This window comes from Rhinolophus hipposideros (assembly GCF_964194185.1).
Source record: "Rhinolophus hipposideros genome assembly, chromosome: 19".
Lineage (NCBI taxonomy): Eukaryota > Metazoa > Chordata > Mammalia > Chiroptera > Rhinolophidae > Rhinolophus > Rhinolophus hipposideros.
The window spans coordinates 28,551,296-28,572,189 of record NC_138065.1 but is presented as its reverse complement, the minus strand read 5'-3'; the positions used below and the strand labels follow the sequence as shown (position 1 = coordinate 28,572,189).

Genomic DNA, 20,894 nt, shown 5'->3' with positions numbered 1-20,894 from the left:
TTCGAATCAACACCCATGCCGTTCCTGTGATGGCTTCTGTGGCCACTAGGGCTGCGTATACAGCGGCCAGCTGTTTCTCTATCAGAGAGTAGCGGTCTTCTGCTCCTTTCCACAATTGGGACCAAAATCCCACTGGTGACTGGAGACACTCTTGCTGTTGCCAGAGGCCCCATCCATACCCCTCTTGGGTTACGTGAGCATCAAGTTCAAATAGATGGCCGGGGTCCACTACTTGCAGAGCCTGTGCCTGCTGCACTGCCCGTTTCGTGGCAACGAAGCCTTGCTCTATAGCCTCTGTCCAATCCCATGAGCCCTCCTTTTTTATCATATTGTACAAGGGCCTTGCCATTTGTGCTAAATGGGGTACAAACTCCCGCCAATATTCTAGCAGACCCAAATACGTCTGCAGTTGGGAGACCTTGGTCAGCCGGGGAAAGGCTTGTATCTTATCAATAATTGTCTCAGGTATAACCTTTGTCTTACCTGACCATACGACACCCAAAAACTTGACAGATAAGCCAGGGACTTGGACCTTTTCCTCATTCACCGCCCAGCCGCCTGACTTCAGGTGGCGGAGAAGAGAGGGAGCTGCTTGCTCTAAATCTGAATGAGACTCAGATGTTAATAGAATATCATCGACATAATGAAACAAGGCCACAGAGGACGAGCGATCCCACTGTGCCAAATCCTGGGCCACGTGCCCGTGGCAGACAGTGGAGCTGTGCAAGTATCCTTGCAGAAGGACTTGAAAAGTCCACTGCCACCCGTCCCAAGTAAAAGCAAACTTCTCTTGACACTCGAGTGCAATGTCAATGGAGAAAAAAGCATTGGCCAAGTCCACTACGTAGTGATATGTCCCCAGGAGGATAGTCAGACAATCCATTAAATCATGTACTGAAGGCACTGCAGCGTGCAAAAGGTAGTGTCACTTTATTTAACTCCCTATAGACCACAGTCATTCTCCAGGCCTCATTTGGCTTCTTGCCAGGCCATACTTGGGAGTTAAAGGGACTGTGCGTTGGCCTCACAATATGTGCCTTCTCCAATTCCAATATTGTATGACCAATCCCCTCCTGCCCTCCTGGCAGGCGGTACTGTCGCACTGTAACCACGTGCCAGGGCTGTGGCAACACTGAAGGAGGGTGGTGAGCATGCCCGCGTGTCACCGCTTTCACCACCCGGATCCGGAGACGGAACTCTCCTACCGACGTCTGTAAGCTGAGGCCATGTAGCACGTCCACCCCTAGAATATACTCCGGAATGGGGGAGACATAAACCTTGTAGGTACGAGGGGGAAGCCTTCCTATACCCAATGGTAAGGAAACAGCTTTCACAGTCACAGTCTTTCCCCCGTAGCCATCAATGCAGATTGCTGGTCCAGGGAACAGTTCCGGGTTCCCATAAACGAGACTGCAGTCTGCACCAGTGTCAACTAGGGCCAAAACCCTCTGCACATTAGAAAGGGACCAATGTATGGACAGTTCCACGTGGGACCTCCGGTCCCTGCTTGTCCCCTCTGACCTTGGCCCCACCCCTAATCAAGCTGAAAGGAGTCGGCCTCAAGCGGCTGCATGAAGTCCTGGAGGGACACAGGTCACGCTTTCCCAGACTTCTCCTTTATGCTTCTCCGGAATTGTTATTTCGGACGCAACTGTTTCCAAAGTTCCAGCAGGAGTGCATTGGGTTTTCGGTCTATTTTCTCCCGATCGACCCCTGCTGCCACGAGATCACGCCACATCTGTGCGCGTGTTACTCTCTGAGACCCACGACCTCGCCCCTTTACCTTTCGTTTGGGCTTCCAGGTCTCAACTGTGTGGACCTCCTGTCTTAACTTCCTTCGCCTTCGGCTTTCAACATCCCCTAGGGTGGCCATGGCAGTTGTAACTTCATGGATCCTTCACCCTACATAAGGTGTAAGAATAGCAACCAAGGATCCAAAAGCACTCACAGGTGCAGTATCCAAAACCAGATCTCTCGTGCTGGCTGTAAAAAGCTTGTCATCTGGCCCCTACACGTTAAGGTTAAAAATAGCATGTCTCACACCCATTTCACGATGATTTGAGTAAGTTCCGTATATGAATGCCATTGACTCACAGTGTCTGGCAGCTTGCCAGCCTGTCCCCATACTGTGCGTACCGCAGCAGTGAGCCACTCCATTAGAGAATGGTTACCCTGCTCACTGCGCCATGTGTCATGCAGGGTGTTAGGCGGGGTCTCTGGTCCCGCTCCCCACATAAGAACACAGGATATGGCTAGGCCAACAAGGAACATCCACGGAGCCATAGGTAGGGAAGTCATACCACTATAGTCTCACTGGAGGCTGGGTTTACACGACGTGCGACCTGCTGTGCGCTTTGCTGCCAACCGACCAACTCTCCTCGACTCTCCTTCACTCTCCTCCATTCTCCTCGGCTCCCCTCTGTAGCCACAGCAGTTATATCAGTGGCCAATGGCTCAGCGGTTACAGCTGACAGCCAACCAGCCACAGCTGACCGCTATCTACTACCCGAGTCAGCACCTTTCCACATGAGGCCGAGACCTGGAAACTGCTCTCTGGGACTCTGTCCCCACAGTGTGTGTGTGTGTGTGTGTGTGTGTGTGTGTGTGTGTGTGTGTGTGTGTGTGTGAAAACTGATGAAGGCACTGAACCTTGCACCCAAGACAGCCCAGACTAGAGCAAGTGGAGCTGCAGAAACAAAGACTTAAAGGACCACAAGGAAGCAATTTCTGGAAATTGCCAGAAATTACAGAAATCATGGGCAGCTTGAACCCAACAAGCCATAAAAGTAACTTTTTGTTTATATTTACCCAAATTCCTGAGGACACAGAGTCCCTGACATTTAGTTTCCATACAAATATCATAATTAGATAGTACCCAATAGATGAACACCAAGTGCAAATAAACTTGGGAAGCTAGACAGCTGGGGAAAGTAAATCATAAGCAAACAGCAGGATAGGGCTGAAAGCATCTCTGGACATCAGTGAAGAGACTCCTTTGGACTTGAGATCAAACTTATCTCCTTGTCTTTCCAATCAACCAGCAAGAATTTACCAAAGACCTATATGTGCTAAGTACTAAGAGAGCTGCAAAAGAAGTAAAGAGATGGTCTATAGTCTCCAAGAACCTAGCAGCTAGTTGGGGAGTTGAGACTAGTGGAAGGAGTTAACATTATTCACCACATGCTGAATTCCAGGTATTGCTCTGGGCACTTTTCATACATTATTTCATTGGTTTCCAAAGTTCCAGCAGGAGTGCATTCTGTGAACTGAATATTGTTATGCTCATTTTGCAGATGAGGGTCCTGAAGCCCCAAAGGGTATGAGTAGCCTATTTGAGGCCACAGAACTATCAAGTGGTAGACCCAGAATTTGAATCCATCTGTCTGGTTCAAAATGCCTTCACTGAAAATGGTCTCCACAGCAAAGATGATGTTGTCACACTCAGGTTCTAAGATGCATGACATAAACCAAGATTATGGCAGAGTCCAAGGGAGAGGGAAGCATGGGAGCTAGAACGGTCAAGAAAAGTGACAGAGAGGAAGATTGGCTTGCTAGTCAAGGATGGGCAGGCCTGGTAGACAGCTGAAAGTACAGCAAGGGAAGAGGAGGAGGCAGAGCATGGGGTCAGAAATGGGCAGGTGTTGGATGGAGGATGGTAAAGGGGTGAGTTGGCACCTCAGAGAGTTTTTGACTAATGAGGTCTTCCAGGTATCCCAGCCTGCCATTGCTTTCTTTGTGGGGGCCCCGTCTCCATAAACTAAAATACAAACCACAAAGTCTGCAGTTCTCACCTCACCCAACTGTGCCATCAACTTCTTCTGTGACTCTAGGTACACTTGTCTGAGTCTGTTTCCACAGCACAAAATTAGTGGGTTGGGTGACATAAGCTGTATAGTTCCTTCAAGGTTAAGAAAGTCTATGGTCCTGTAACTTAAATCCTCCAGATAGATTCATATTACATTGTATCGAAAAACTAAGGGAAAAAATTAACACTTGCAAAACCTCTTTCAGGACTTTGGCCAGGTTGCCTTTCAGATGTGGCTGGGCTGGCAGAACTTGGTCATTTATGTTATAGGACAAGGGTAGCACATGACTTTCATGTTCCCGAGGCAGTGGAAAAGAAAGGGCTGGAGTTATTATGTCCTCTGGGCCTCAGCAATATGCCCCAGTCATTGTTAGTTTACCCAAGTAGCTGTCAGCAACAGGCTCCAGGGGACGGGAGAAAGTCTCACTTGGCAGGCGTTAGTAATGCAGTTTTGTTATCTGTTATTTTTTGGTTTTAGAGGCACCACTTTGTTTGTTGGTTTTATTTTATTTTTATCTCAAATGAAATTTGAGAAAAACATTACCTTTTAAAATAATTTAACTGGTTGAAGCGTTTGCTCTTAGACTAACTGTTATTTTAGAAGGTCCCCAAATACATGAGGGGAAAAAAAGAGGAAATTGTCTCAAAATAGGAAGGGTTACTATAACAATTTTCTGATCACTTCCGTGGGCTGAGGAGACATGGTGTGCTTAGGCTGCTGCCTCTGCTTCTTATCTTAGGATGTGAGTTTTCTCCACAGGTACCTGGTATTGACATCATAAGCCCTGGATAATCGCTCTGTCTCTCTATCACACACATGCACACACACACACACACACACACACACACCCTTGCACAGAGGGTTCACAGCAACTGTAAGCCATTCACAGTGGTCATTTAAAGTGGACCTGCTCACAGAGCAACTCCAGCCTCAGCAGTGATTCCATGCTCAAATTTCACGCTTTATATAAATTCAGGAGTTTTATTGCAACTCTGCTTATCTTCCAGCTTTTTTCATCAGGTCATCTGACTGCTGAAGTTGGTGTCTGGAAGAGTTAAAGCATGTTTAAGTGGGGGAAGAGAATCTATAATCAAGATGTTCACAAAGCCAGTTCAGTGAGATTCTTTGGGATGACTTGATGTCTGAAAGGCCTAAAAAGAAAAAGAGAAGTTTTTCAAAACCAGTAGGCAACTTATGGCTAGCTATCATGCTGAAGGTCCACTTGGATCTCAGTGGAATACATTTTTATCTTTTTTATCAATTCATTGAGACTTCAGTCTTATCTTTGGCCAGCTCTGTAGACATCTGAATTGTGTCTGTAAGCACTCTACTCCTTTGCAACCTACCTATTCCTTCTTTTCAACTTCTTCCCAACAAATTCATCACAGGTTCAACAATAGGCTTATTCCACAATCATCCTACAAGTTACCCTTACACATTAATGTCAACACCTGGTAGTATATTATTTAGAACCTTAATGCTATTACTTTACGTAGCACCCCAGGGCTTCAGGATGGCCTCCACTGTTCATTACCCTGGTGTAACTTATTCCAAGCCCATAACTCTCTTTGACTCTTCAAGAAGTCTGTCTTCAGTATTCAGCCATGTTTCTACTCCTGGTCCAAGCTCTAGTTTGTGAGGATCTCCACACCTGTTTTTGTATCCACAAAATGGGAATAATGAGAGTACCTACCTCATACGATTGTTGTGAGGATTAAATACATTAATACACAAGGTGCACTGAAAAAAAAATCCTGGCTCAGAATCATCTGTTATTATATTATTGAGCTAAATGTCTTGTTTACTGGGGCAATAGGTCTCAATCACCATTTTCCAAAATACTGTTTCTAGTTCAGAAGAATTTGGTAAAGTGGGTAAAGGAGAGAAAGCAATAAAAATTGGCTCTTTGAGGGTAAGGGGGTGGGGGGAGGGAGATGAGGGTAAGGGGGATCAAATATATGGTGATGGAAGGAGAACTGACTCTGGGTGGCGAACACACAATGGGATTTATTGATGATGTAATACGGAATTGTACACCTGAAATTATGTAATTTCATTAACAATTGTCACCCCAATAAATAAATTAAAAAAAAAATTAGCTCTTTGATTTTGAGCCTAGGTGACTTGTACTCTAGAGCAAACATTAAACGTGGGAAGGATTGAGAGGAAAACGACATGCTTTTCTTTCAGTTCAGGTCTAGTGGGTTCAAACAGTTATTTGCATGGATGGACAATAATAGCACTGCTATGTTTATTTTTGAAAAACAAAAGTAGGTCTTTCTTTCTCCCAGTGTCTCATGAGAATGATGTGGGGTAGTATGGGGACAGCACATGGAGCCATCATGTTCTCTTTAGTAAAATGGATATAGAACACATTAAAGATTTAAAAAGAGAAAACCTTGGCAGAGATGTTGACTTAGCAAAGATGAAGACAAGTTTGATTTTAGACATGTGATGTGGTAGTTGAAATAAAAATAAAGCATTTGAATAGAAAAACCTTTACAGAAATTAGGAATGTGAAAGTCAAATATAGTTAGAGAATTGAGAATAAGAAAACATATATGGAAATCTTCAGCGTAAAGCTGATCTTTAAAACCTATAAAATAAATGTCTCCCTTGAGAGAGAATGTAGAAAGAGAACTCGAGGCTCAGGTTCATCCTCCTCTCTTCAGTGTAGGATGTTTTTAAACTCACAGTACATTTGAGATTGCCCTTTAACTTTTTTTTCAGTACCAACACAATGGGGACTGTATGCTGGGCTGTTCTTAGTGGGCATCATTGGTGTCATCATGATTCACCAAGTGGTAATCCTACCGTTGAGAAGAAGAGGTAGGTGTCTGACAATAAAGAGATGTTTATCAGGCTCTGTGGTAAGCAGGGGATCTCTCGCCACAAGCACCAACTTCCCTCTCCATTTCAGCTTTCTGCAAGGAGCACATTTGCAAAAACACTAAATAAACATATCCTGGGATCTTCAATTCAGCCTAATTCAAAATGCCTTGATCCCCTATACCGATCTATGGGGATAAAAAGAGAGATGAGTCATAGTTAACTAACATGGGAGACATTGCACAGATGATTTAAATTCAGTATGACAAGCACTGTAGTAGAGGTATATACAGGATGCTGAAGAGGTCCAGATGTGAGGCTTAACAATATTCACCAGGAGCAGAATTCAAAGGATTCTTGGATCTCATTCAAGAAAAGTTATAATTACTGACTAATAAAGTGACATTATAATAAGATGTTTTTACTCAAAGTCTGAATCCTTTCTATAATTTCTCTTTATCCTTAAGATATCCCTCTGAGAGAAGCATGGTAGTTGTTTCTTTGTGACTTAGCAGTGGGCTAGCAGGGACACAGAGAGGCTAAGTGATTCATGCAAGGTCACCCACCTGGTTGGCGAGGGAATCAAAACTACTATGAAACTAATAAATAAATAAATTAAAAAAAAAAAAAACTACAACTATGTCCCAACTACCAGGGTGCTTTCCACTGGGAAGGCCCACAGGTCATCAGAAGACAGCAGAGGGAACACTTTTTACTAAGATTTTAGTACAAATTCTGACTCAGCTTGGGAAAATGTTCGATTTGTGAGGTTGCTTAAAGCTAAACGAAATAGTATAGAAAGCAGCCCATGGTAGATTGAAACCATTAAAGCCCAGTTATTCCCTTGCAGTTTAAATGCCTAGAAGTAGTTTCTCCTGAACTCTCATCCAAATTGTCCTATAATTCAGTATCTCAGGGCAGTGTAATCCCCTTGGCCACAACTTTCCTCACCCACTCACACTAGAGTCAGAAGGTTCTGCTCCAAGACCAGGACATATCCCAGGCTGGCTTTACCATGGTGAAGAGAGAGCTTGATCCTTATGCCACGACCAAGCTGATGGCTGATCTCATTCTCCGAGTAGATCAATGTTCTCCACATGTAACCTTCCTGGAAAAGCCCTTACCTCAGCACTCTAATGTTGGTTTTGCTTGTATAAGAAAATCTAGATCACAGCACAGCTGCCTACTTTTGTTTCATTTCCTCCATCTAAGAGCTAGCTAGGGAGGAGATAGGGGGGTGATTCAGCTAGAAATCATAAGGACAGACTAAGGGGGTGGCGGGGGTGGGGGCAACTACATTTGGCTTGGATAATAACAGAACAGTGAGACACCAGAGCTGAGAAAACTGAGATTAACACACCCACATTAACCTGGTTAGTGAAAAGTGCTGAGATCCTCACCCACATTTTTTCCTCAGCTACATTCTGCTCATCATGTGGTTGGTTCTGAAGGGACTAGTACTCCCTATCCCACTACAATTCCTTACCACCGTTCCCAACACACATATCCATCCTTGTCTCCAGTCACCATGTATTTCTTGTAAGCCGGGGACACAAACACCCCGCCTCAAACTTCTAGAAAAACCTATCCTTAATTGCTGTGCCCTCCAAAAGACTCCGCATAAAAGGTTTCTGTTGGTAGTTTCTAATGCTGCCATCTCCAGAATGCAGCCGAACTCTGAAGGTTTTCAAATAGACTTTGGCAATTTCATATCCAGAATACACTGGTGAAGGACATGGTCTTTGACATTAGACAAACATACTTTCAAATGTAGACTTTGCCTCTGACAAGCTGCATAACCAAACAAATGACTCAACCTCTCCTCTGTAAAATGAGGATATTATGTACTTCATAGAATTCTTGTGGCGGATCTGTGAGTCCATACACAGAAATCACAGAACACAGCAGCTTCCGTAGATAGATGGTAGTTAGATACATACACACACACACACACACACACACACACACGCATCTCTTAATGTAGGTGAGTTAAAACATCACTCACCTACATTAAGTGAGTGTAAAACACTCACTTAAAACATCACCTTAAAACATCAGGTGAGTTTAAGTCCAATGGCCAGCAGAGAGCAATACCGGAAGCATCTGGGACAGTACCTAATTTTAAAGATTTAAAATAGTTGAAATCATGGTAACATAACAACTTTATGCTTCAGGTGAGAGTTGAAAAGGACATTGGATAGTCTACATCTTCATTGTACAGTTATTGTATGAGAAGAGACCCACTTAGATGACATGTTTTGTCTAACACCACACAACTAATGAAGACTAGAATGTAGGTGTCCTAATTCTAAGAACTTTTTTATTAGACCAGAAGGCCTCACTAACTTTGAGATGCATTGAGCTGGCTCCTGCAAACCTGGTCTTGCACTGGGAACAAAATAATGAGACTAAATGATCTTGAACCGGTGGCGTTTTTGAGAAGCAACATTTAGTCTTACTTTTTCCATCTGTGTGACCATTTAGGACTGTCCCGATTCTAAATTTCAGCCTGAGCTGACCTGTAAGACTGGAAGTCCTTAAAGAATGGGGTCTGTTCTCTGTTTCTTCCCCTACAGCACCTAAGACAGTGCTGGGTCAGTGCTTGCAACTTTGCAAACATTCGTGGATTTGCACTGAATGGATATATTTCACAGAACTTGCATCTTCTCTGTTACCTACTCTGATCACCCCAATTCTACACACACACACACACACACACACAAACACACACACACACACACTCCTCAGCCAGTATCAACCCTAACCAAAACAGTGAAGTTGTAACCACCAGCACTGCATGCCCACACTCACACAAGAAAATCATACATTGACATTCTTTGAGGTCCCCCAGCGGCTGCCCATCATTTCCTCCCCAAGGATCACACCTTCATGCCTCATGGTCCACTACCCTCTTCACATACATACATACTAGGCCTTCCCTTTCAAAGAAAAATATACCTCTCCTAAGTGTTATTGCCTCAGAGACATGCTTCTAAGTTTTTTAAGAGGTTATATTCATTGGTGTTAAAATAAGTGTACCCTAAAGACTTTGTGATTTGGTTTGGGTCTTCATTGTTTCTGCCTAGACTTTGTAATAGTCCCCAAATAGGCCTCTATTTTTCAGTCTCTTACTTTCCCTCCACCCTTCTCACTGCTACATGATGCATGCAAAAAATACTATGAAACATTAGAAAGAATGAGATACGTGGAAAATGTCCTCAACACATTATAAGTGAAAAGGTCAAATTATAGAGAAGTATGTATAAAAAATTTACGTTAAAATTTGCATAAAAATATCTGTGCAAGTACAGCAAATATCCGGGATTGCACTGTCTCGTATGGTAATCACTAGCCACATATGGGTTTTTAAATTTAAATTAATTACAATGAATCAAATTTAAAATTCAATTCCTCAGTTGCATTAGTACAGTTCAGGTACTCAATAGCCACCTCTGGCTACCATATTAGACTATAGACACAGAATATTTCCATCACTGTAGAAAGTTCTATTGCACCAAGCTGGTCTGGAATGATCAAACTGTTAAAAAGTGATTACTTATGAAAATGAATTGCATTGGTTAATGGAGGAGAGGGACATACTTTTTACTCTATAAATTTAAATTTTTGTAACAAAAATGAATTATTCCTATAATTTAAAAAGAAAAATTATAAAATTGGTTAAAAACTAAAATGTTCTGCAATTTATTACTTTCTAGAGACCTTAGGCTCTGAGCAAAATTTCCAGATGGTAGGCACTAGAATGACATTATAGCTTTAATTTTTAAATAGTTTCAAGTGGATCATCCTTCTTACATTCCCTCCCTGCTTCATATACACAAAGTCCCATTGAAACAGAGACGTGAGAAAACTGTGAGTACAAAAGTGGTACAAATAACTTGCCCTCCCTTAAAGAACTTAGAATTCTATTAGAAGACCAGCTACACACATCAAAATGTAGAAATTAAAATAATTGAATGGCATACCAATCACACCTAACATGTATTGAGAATTTATTAGGTTGGTGCAAAAGTAATTGCCTTTTTTTCCAGTTATTTTTAACCCTTTAAACCACAATTACTTTTGCACCAACCTAATACTATGTGCCAGGCACTATTCTAAACACTTTAAAGTAATATCTCATGTAGTCATCACAACAGCCCTGTGAGGCAGGTATTTCAACCCCATTTCACAGATAGGAAAATAGGCCCAGAGAGATCAATAACTAACCTAATGTTGTATGAGAAATGTGCAGAGGGTTTGAGACCCAGTGCTTGTTCCTATGGTACTCTTGGGGAAGGTTGATATGCTATGGGGTTAAAAATCAGACAGGTCTGAGCAGAGAGTTCATGCTGGGGACCAGAGAGAAATAAATACAAATGTTTCTTTTCCCTAGGTAAAGCAGACCATCACCAGCCAACAGTGGAAGCGAAAAGCCTTACTATCTATGCCCAAGTCCAGAAATCAGGTGTAAGTTCTATACTTTCTTTGTCTGGGGTAGACCTGTCATGTTTCCCTTGGATTGTATGTCTGATATTCATGGTTCTACATGGTTTCTGGAGCAGGGGAAATTAGGGAAGCAGAAGTCAAGAACAAGAGCTCTCTAAAAGGGCATTAAACTTCAGTGTTAGATCGGGCTATTTGTTAAAGAACTAACAGGAAACACTGGGCAATCTGCTGGTAATCTGTTTCTTCCTAGGAAAAAATGAGGAAACTAGAAAGACATGACATGTGACTCCTTCCAGCTCTGGCATTCTAGCATCTGCAGTTCCATGTCATCAAACTCTTTCCTCTAGAGAAAAGGGTGTGGGCTTGAGGAGAGAGGGAAAGATTCAGAAAGGCTACGGTGTGCTGTGTTGGTCTGAGCCAAGTTCAGGTGTCTGCAAAGTGCCAAAGAGACCAGGCAGGAGGATCTTTAGTACTCTGGCTAGAGACTCTGGATGAAGTGATGGAAGATGATACGCAGCATGGAGATGAAAGAAAGCAAAACTGTGATGGAGTAATGGTTGGACTGAGATAGAAGAGGGATGGAAACACTGGAGTCATAATGAAGTTGAGGAGCAGATGTTAGAAGAGGGAGGATAAAGGAATTATGGTTAGCTATGAAGATACAGTTTTTCAGACATGAAGACAATCTAAGTGATGTATAGGCCAGAATCTGACCATCGGGGTGTAGAGAAAGCAAATTCTGGAGTAAAACATGAGAAAGCAAAGAAAGCTTTATTGGCACCTTGGAAAATTGCATTAGATGACAATAAATGCATTTCTGATAATCGGAAATGAACTCTTGGACAAAGCTCTTATTTCTGCTGTCCTCTAGTGGCCTGAAGGCTTTATTACACAGGCCATGTCCACCACTGAGAACCAAGCTCCATTTAGAGTCCCAAGGGCAACCTCCACCCTTGCATTTACCGTGGTGCCTAACCTACTACTCTAGCTCATGTTGTAAGCATCCTTCTTTTTACTGTAAAGTATGCCATATATACTAAAAGTGCACAATGTATGTTTCAGCTCAATGAATTACTGCATCTTGATATCTAGTAAAGCAAGTCTTCCCACCTTGTTTTTCTTCAAGAGTATTTGCTATTCTTGTCCCCTCATATCATATATATTTTATAATCAGCTTCTCAAGTATTGCAAAAGGGGAAAAAATCCTATTAGGATTGCATTGAATCTACAGATCTATTTGAGGAGAAATTAGATCTTGCAGTATTGAGTCTTCTAATACCATAAAACTACCACTCAGATCAAGGAACAAAATATTGTCAGCAACCCTCAGAAGACCTCCTTGGGCTCCCCCCAATTACTATCCTCTCTCTCCTACCCTAAAATATACCATCCTGATTTCTAAAAATACAATTTAATTTTTTTCTTTTTTCTTGACTTTATAAAAATGGAATTCCTCTTATATCTGATTTCTTTTGCTTAATATTACCTTCATGAGACTCATACATGTCTTTGAGCTTAGATAGAATACATTCATTTTCATTGCTTTATAGAATGTCAGTGTATGAATATAATAGAATTTATTTATCCAGTTGACTATTGATGGACATTTGGGTTATTTCCAGTTTGAAGCTATTATGAAAATTGCACTATGAACATTCAAATGTATGTCTCTTTGTAGATATAAGCGCATATTTTTGTTGGATGTATACCTAGAAGTAGGATTACTAAATTGCAGAGTATGCATATCCTCAAATTGACTAGATAAAGCCAAACTGTTTTTCAAAGTCGGTATACCAATTTACTTTTCTACCAACTATATATAAAAGTTTTTAGTTGCTACGCATTCTAATCAAAACTTGGTATTATTAGTCTTTTAAATTTTGTCATTTTGTTGGATATAGCTTTTGTAGTTTTATTTTGAATTCTCCTAATTATTAAGGAAGTTGAACAATTTTCTGCATGTTTATTGGCCATGTAAAGGTCTTCTTTCTTAAAGTGACTGAATCACTTGCCCATTTTCCTTTGCCTTTCAGCCTTTTTTTTATGGCTTCGTATAAGCTCTTAAATATTTTTTTAGCTTTTTGGCAGTTCTATATTAGCAAATACCTTCATTCTGTGGCTTGCTTTTGCAGTTTCTCAGAGATACTTTTGATAAGGACAATTTCTCTTTTTTAGTGTAGATTTAGTAATTTCTGCCTTTGTAGACAGCACTTTTTGTGTCCTGTTTGAGACTCTCTATTTCTAGGTAATGAATATATTCTATCATCTTAAAGGTGTATGGTTTATCTTTCTCATTTATATCTCTGATGTACCTTAAAATGATTTGGTCGTTTCATTTTTTTCCAGATGGATAGCCTATTGACCCTTTATTGAAAAGATTATCCTTGCCCACTGCAGTGCCTCCTTCATCATAAATCAAGGGCCCATATATGTGTGGATCTATTTTAAGATTCTCTATTCTGTTCCATTGGTCTACTTGTTTATACTTGCACAAGTACTATACTGTCTTTACAATCTGTGATTACAGATTTATTATAAGTTTGATATCTGGTAAAATGAGTTTTCTCACTTGTTTTTGTTCTTCTTCAAGTGTTCAAGTGTTCTTCTTGGCCATTTTTGGTCTTTTGTATTTTCATACATATTTTCAATTCAGTTTGTCAAGTTCCACCTAAGAATCCTGCTAGAATTCGAATTAGAACTACACTGATCAATTTGAAGGGACCGTACATATTTATGGTGTTGAGTCTTTCAATTCACAAAATGATTTATCCTTTCCTTTATTTAGATCTTCTTTAATTCCTCTAAGTGATGTTTTATAGTTTTCTACATAAGAGGACTTATACATCCCTCATAATTTATTACTTTGCATTTGAGCATTTGATATTTTGGGATACTATCAGCAATGTTACCTTAAATTTTTTAGTTTCTGTTTATTATTGATATATAGAAATACAATTAATTTATATATATGAACCTTATATTTGAAACATTTCTAAACTCATTTGTAAACTCCAGTCATTTATCTATAGATCATTTAGTATTGTCTCTGTACACAATTGTATCATCTGTAAAAAAATTAGTTTTATTTCTTCATTTTCAATAAACATAATCTCATAATTTTTAAAAATTTATCTTTTTAATTTATCTGCTGAACTACACTGATTTGCAAAGATTACCGCAACCTTGCATTCCTGGAATAGAAGCAATTCAGTCTGGTCTTTTAAAAATATTGCTGGATTTTATTTGCTAACAATTTTTTTCTGTTTCTGTTTCTGAGTGAAAATGGCCTGTAATTTTTCTTTCCTGTAATACCCTTGTGAGGTTTTGACATCAAGATTATGCTAACCTCACAAAATAAGTTGGTTTCCTAGTGCTACTATAACAAATCACTACAAACTTGGTAATTTAAAACAACAAAAATTTACTGTTACAATTCTGAAGGCCTGAAGTTCAAAATGAACACGCCACTAGGGCAATGCTCCTTCTGAGGCTCTAGGGGAAATCTGTCTTGCTTCTTCCAGTTTCTGGTGCCTCCAGTGCTCTCTGACATTTGTTGGCTTGTAGCTACATAATTCGAATTTCTGCCTCCATGTTCACATAACTTTCCTCTCTGTGTCTCTGTGTCTTCTCCTTTTCTGTCTCTTATAGGGACATTTCTCACTGATTTAAGACCCACCTTAATCCACCATGACCTCTTTTTGAAATTATTAACATAATTAAATCTACAAAGACCCTATTCCAAATAAGATAACATTTTGAGATTCTGCATGGACCTATCTTTTGGGGACAACAATTCAACGCACTACAGGGTGCATTTGCTTTTTGTTATTCTCTGAAAGTGTTGGGGAAGAATTTATGTTATTTTTACCCTTAAGTAGTTGACAGAATTAACAGGTGAAGCTCTCAGAGGCAGGGTTAAGACTTAAATTACATACTTCATATCGCATGTTCTTTTCTTTTAGATGAGTAATTAAACAATTTTTTTCTATTCTTTTATTGGTTACCCTAGAAATTATGAAATGCATCATTGATTTATCAAAGTCTAATGCTTATTCTCTTCCTGGACAATACTTTAACTCTATCTTTATCTTCACCTACTGATTTATGTGCCTTTTGGTCATTATTTAAATATATATATTGTCATCAAAATGGCACCTTGAGGTGAGCCTCTGTAAAGCTCCCCTGGAATTTACAACTAATCGAACAACAATAACTCCAAAAAGGACTCCCTGCACAGCACACAGGCAAGATGAAGAGGCCCACTACTGAATTCTCCTAAAAGTGGGTGAATCGCGTGAGCAGGGGAGGAGGGAAGGGAGAAGTGCAGAGATGGAGCCACACGGGCTCTGGACACAGAGCTGGCTCAGTGCTCCAAGCTTGCTGCATCCTGGAACTACCACAGCTGAAGGAGAGGGAAGAACTCAGACTGCTAGGGCTCTGCTTATGGCCCACAAGGCTGAGGGGACAGCATATAACATGTTCCCAGAGCTCACCCCGCCCACACCAGCCCGGTGCTAGAAGTGGAACAGTAGCAGTGTCAGATCAAAAGAACAGAATATTTGCTATTCTGTGAACTGTGGACCGCAGACACAGATTCGGAGCCCAACTAGTTCCAGCAAAGGGGAGGGAGCTTTGGAAGCAGGAGAGGCTGTGGTGGTGGTCGCAGCCATTGCTCTGGCCACCTCTCACAACTCACCCCGTCCCTCGCCCCACCTATCTGGGCAAATCCCTGCAGGAGTAAAAAGAACTGCTGAAACAGGGGCTCTGAATCTGGTGAAGGAAGAGCTTTGGAACTTCAAAAGCTCTTCGCATACCCACCAGGACACTGCGCCCTGTGACCCAGGCAAACTGTTAACAGAGGAGAAGCCCTACTCCCAGGGTATCCCCTCATTGTGTGAGAAGCTGGAATCATGCAGAGAAAACATAGCACTACCGTGTGAGAGAGAAAAACAGGCTGCAGTCGGAGAGAAAAAAAACATTCTACAAACACGTACTGGAAAACAAAAGAAAGACTTCTTCCTATCAACCTGTTGCAGAACCCACTCCTGTAGATGTCTAGGAAGTCAAATAATACATTACTAATTTCCATGAATAACCAAGGCAACAAGACAGCTCAGAAAGAAAGTCAAAAGTCTCCAGAAAAGGAACTTAAAGATATGGAAATATGTGACTCAAATGACAGAGAATTCAAGATTGCACTTCTGAAAAAACTCAACAAGATGCAAGAAAACACAGAAAGGCAGTATAATGAACTCAGAAACACAATCAAAGAACAACATGAGCATTTTACAAAAGAGATTGAAATTTTAAAAAAGAACCAAAGAGAATTTCTGGAGATTAAGGACTCAATAGAAGAAATGAAGAATGAAATAACCAGTTTAGGTAGTAGAGTTGACCAGATGGAGGAAAGAATGAGTGACATCAAAGATAGAAACCTGGAAATTACACAGATGGAAGAAGGAAGAGACTTGAGACTTAAAAGAAATGAAAGAACTCTACAAGAACTTTCTGACTCTAACAGAAAGAGCAATATAAGAATAATGGGCATACCAGAAGGAGAAGAAAGAGAGAAGGGAATAGAGAATATATTCAAACAAATTGTCCATTAGAACTTCCCAAACTTGTGGACAGAACTGGATCCTCAAATCCAAGAAGCAAATAGAACACCTAGTAGGTTCAATTGCAACAGGCCTTTTCCAAGGCACATTGTATTGAAGCTGTCTAAAATCAATGACAAAGAAAGAATCCTCAAGGCAGCCAGGGAAAAGAAGACAGTAACCTACAAAGGAAAGCCCATTAGATTATCATCAGATTTTTCAGCAGAAACTCTACAAGCCAGCAGGAAGTGGAACCAAATATTCAAACAACAAGAAGACATAACAGTCATCAATATTTATGCCCCCAATCAGGGAGCACCAAAATATACCAAGCAACTACTAACAAAACTAAAGGGTGAAATTGACCAAAATACAATTATACTAGGAGACTTAAATATATCATTGACAGCTATGGATAGATCATCCAAACAGAAAATAAAAAACGAAATAGCAGCCCTAAATGACACATTAGATGAAATGGACAAAATTGACATATATAGAGCACTTCATCCTAAAATATCAGACTATACATTCTTTTCGAGTGTACATGAAACATTCTCAAGGATAGACCATATATTGGGACATAAAATCAGCCTCAGCAAATTTAAGAAGATTGAAATCATACCAAGCATATTCTCTGATCACAAGGCCTTGAAATTGGATATCAACTGCAAAAAGAAAGCAGGAAACAACACAATTACATGGAGATTAAACAACATACTTTTAAGGAACGAATGGGTCAAAGAAGAAATTAGAGGAGAGATCAAAAGATACATAGAAACAAATGACAACGAAAATACATCCTACAAAAATTTTGGGGATGCAGCGAAACCAGTTTTAAGAGGAAAATTTATATCATTACAGGCCTGTCTCAAGAAACAAGAAAAATCCCAAATAAATGACCTCATGTTACACCTTAAAGAACTAGAAAAAGAAGAACAAGTGAAACCCAAGGTCAGCAGAAAAAAGAAATAACAAAAATCAGAGCAGAACTAAATGAAACAGAGAACAAAAAGACAATAGAAAAAATTAATGTGACAAAGAGGTGGTTCTTTGAAAAGATTAACAAAATCGACAAACCCTTGGTTAGACTCACTAAGATAAAAACAGAGAAGACACTAATTAACAAAATCACAAATGAAAACAGGGAAGTTATCAAGGACACCACAGAAATACAAAAGATCATCCATGAATACTATGAAGGACTATATGCCACAAATTCAACAACCTAGAAGAAATGGACAAGTTCTTAGAAACACATAGCCTCCCAGGCTGAACCACGAAGAACTGGAAAATCTACACAGACCAATCACCAGTAACAAAATTGAATCACTCATCCAAAACCTTCCCCAAAGCAAAAATCCAGGACCAGATGGCTTCACTAAAGAATTCTGCCAAACCTTCAAACAGGATCTAATACCACTCCTGCTCAACTCTTCCAAAAAATTGAAGAAGATACAGTAATCCCTAACTCATTTTATGAGGCCAACATTGCCCTGATACCAAAATCTGGTAAGGACAACACAAAAAAAGAAAACTACAGACCAATATCTCTGAAGGATACAGATGCAAAACTCCTAAACAAAATTCTAGCAAATTGAATGCAACAATTCATTAAAGAGATTATTCATCACGACCAAGTGGGGTTCATCCCAGGGGCACAATAATGGTTCAACATCCACAAATCCATCAATGTGATACATCACATAAACAAATTAAAGGCAAAAAAGAATATGATTTTATCAATTGATGCAGAAAACACATTTGACAAGATACAACATGCATTTATGATTAAAACACTTAATAAAATAGGTATAGGAATGAAGAAGTTAAATTATCAGTCTTTGCAGATGACATGATGCTATATATAGAAAACCCTAAAGACTCCACCAAAAAGCTGTTAGAAACAATCAACGAATATAGTAAAGTTGCTGGCTACAAAATCAACGTACAAAAGTCCATTGCATTCCAATACACTAACAATGAAATCTTAGAAAAAGAAATACAAAAAACAATTCCTTTTGCAACTGCAGTAAAAAGAATAAAATACCTAGGAATAAACTAAACCAAGGATGTGAAGGACCTATATGCTGAAAACTATAAGACATTTTTGAAAGAAATTAAAGAAGACACAAAGAAATGGAAAGGCATTTCAAACTCATGTATTGGAAGAATCAACATAGTTAAAATGGACATATTACCAAAAGCAGAATACAGATTTAATGCAATCTCCAACAAAATCCCAATGGCATTTTTTAAAGAAATAGAACAAAAAAAAAATCATCAGATTTGTATGGAACCACAAAAGACCCTGAATAGCCAAAGCAATCTTAAGAAAAAAGAACAAGTAGGTATCACACACCTTGACTTTAGCTTTTACTACATGGCTACAATAATCAAAACAGCATAGTATTGGCAGAAAAACAGACACATAGACCAATGGAATAGAGTTGAGAACCCAGAAATTAAACCACATAAATATGGACAGATAATTTTCGACAAAGAAGCTAAAAACATACAATGGAGGAAAGACAGCCTCTTCAATAAAGGGTGCTGGGAGAATAGGATAGCCACGTGCAGAAGAATGAAACTGGACTGCTATCTGTCACCATGTACCAAAATTAATTCAAAATGGATCTTAAAAAAAGACTTAAGCATAAGGCCTGACACAATAAACTGCATTGAAGAAAACATTGGTACTAAACTTATGGAGCTTGGGTTCAAAGAGCATTTTATGAATTTGACTCCAAAGGCAATGGAAATAAAAAACCCCAATAAATGTTTAAAGATAAATAAATAAATAAATTATATATATATATATATATTTTTTTTTAAACACATGAGATATAATTATTATTGTTTTTAATATGCATTTAGACTTACCCACAACCTTACAATTTTCTCTTTTTTTCCTTTTTTTTTTTAATTTATTGGGGTGACAATTGTTAGTGAAATTACATAGATTTCACATGTACAATTCCGTATTACATCATCTATAAATCCCATTGTGTGTTCACCACCCAGAGTCAGTTCTCCTTCTATCACCATATATTTGATCCCTCTGACCCTCATCTCCCACCCCCCATCCCACTTACCCTCTGGTAACCACTAAACTATTGTCTGTGTCTATGAGTTTTTGTTTCTCATTTGTTTGTCTTGTTCTCTTGTTGTTTTTGGTTTATATACCACATATCAGTGAAATCATATGGTTCTCTGCTTTTTCTGCCTGACTTATTTCACTTAGCATTATACTCTCAAGATCCATCCATGTTGTCACAAATGGTACTATTTCATCTTTTCTTATTGCCAAATAGTATTCTATTGTGTATATATACCACAACTTCTTTATCCATTCATCGATCAAAGGACATTTTGGTTTTTTCCATGTCTTGGCCACCATAAACAAAGCTGCAATGGATAGATACCCAGGAGAGCGATTGCTAGGTCGTATGGTAATTCTATTCGTAATTTTTTGAAGAACCTCCACACTGCCTTCCATAACAGCTACACCAGTCTGCATTCCCACCAACAGTGTATGAGGGTTCCTTTTTCTCCACAGCCTCTCCAACACTTACTGCTATTTGTCTAGTTGATGATAGCCATTCTGACTGGGGTGAGGTGATATCTCATTGTGGTTTTTATTTGCATTTCTCTGAAGATTAGTGATGTTGAGTATTTTTTCATATGTCTATTTGCCATTTGTATGTCCTCTTGGGAGAAATGTCTCTTCAGGTCCTCTGCCCATTTTTCAATTGGATTGTTTGTTTTTTTGTTGTTGAGCTACATGAGTTCCTTGTATATTTTGGATATTAGCCCCTTATCGGAGGCACTGTTTGCAAAAATCTTCTCCCATTCAGTTGGTTGCCTCATTATTTTGTCAATGGTTTCTTTTGCTGTGCAGAAGCTTTTGAATTTCATATAGTCTCATTCGTTTATTTTAGCTTTTATTTCCATTGCCTTTGGAGTCAAATTCATAAAATGCTCTTTGAACCCAAGCTCCATAACTTTAGTACCTATGGTTCTTCTATGCAGTTTATTGTGTCAGGCCTTATGCTTAAGTCTTCGATCCATTTTGAATTAATTTTGGTACATGGTGACAGATAGCAGTCCAGTTTCATTCTTCTGCACGTGGCTATCCTATTCTCCCAGCACCCTTTATTGAAGAGGCTGTCTTTCCTCCATTGTATGTTTTTAGCTTCTTTGTCGAAAATTATCT

At 39.6% G+C, this 20,894-nt stretch overlaps 1 protein-coding gene across 1 annotated transcript in view; it reads left to right on the top strand.

The window, feature by feature from the left end:
* Nucleotides 1-20,894, top strand: part of SLAMF1 (signaling lymphocytic activation molecule family member 1) — a 48,120-nt gene that overhangs the window by 18,524 nt on the left and 8,702 nt on the right. The window contains exons 4-5 of the mRNA XM_081026350.1: nt 6,537-6,635; nt 11,029-11,102. Coding sequence (XP_080882476.1) covers nt 6,537-6,635; nt 11,029-11,102 — 173 coding nt within the window. The remainder of the gene's footprint in view (nt 1-6,536; nt 6,636-11,028; nt 11,103-20,894) is intronic.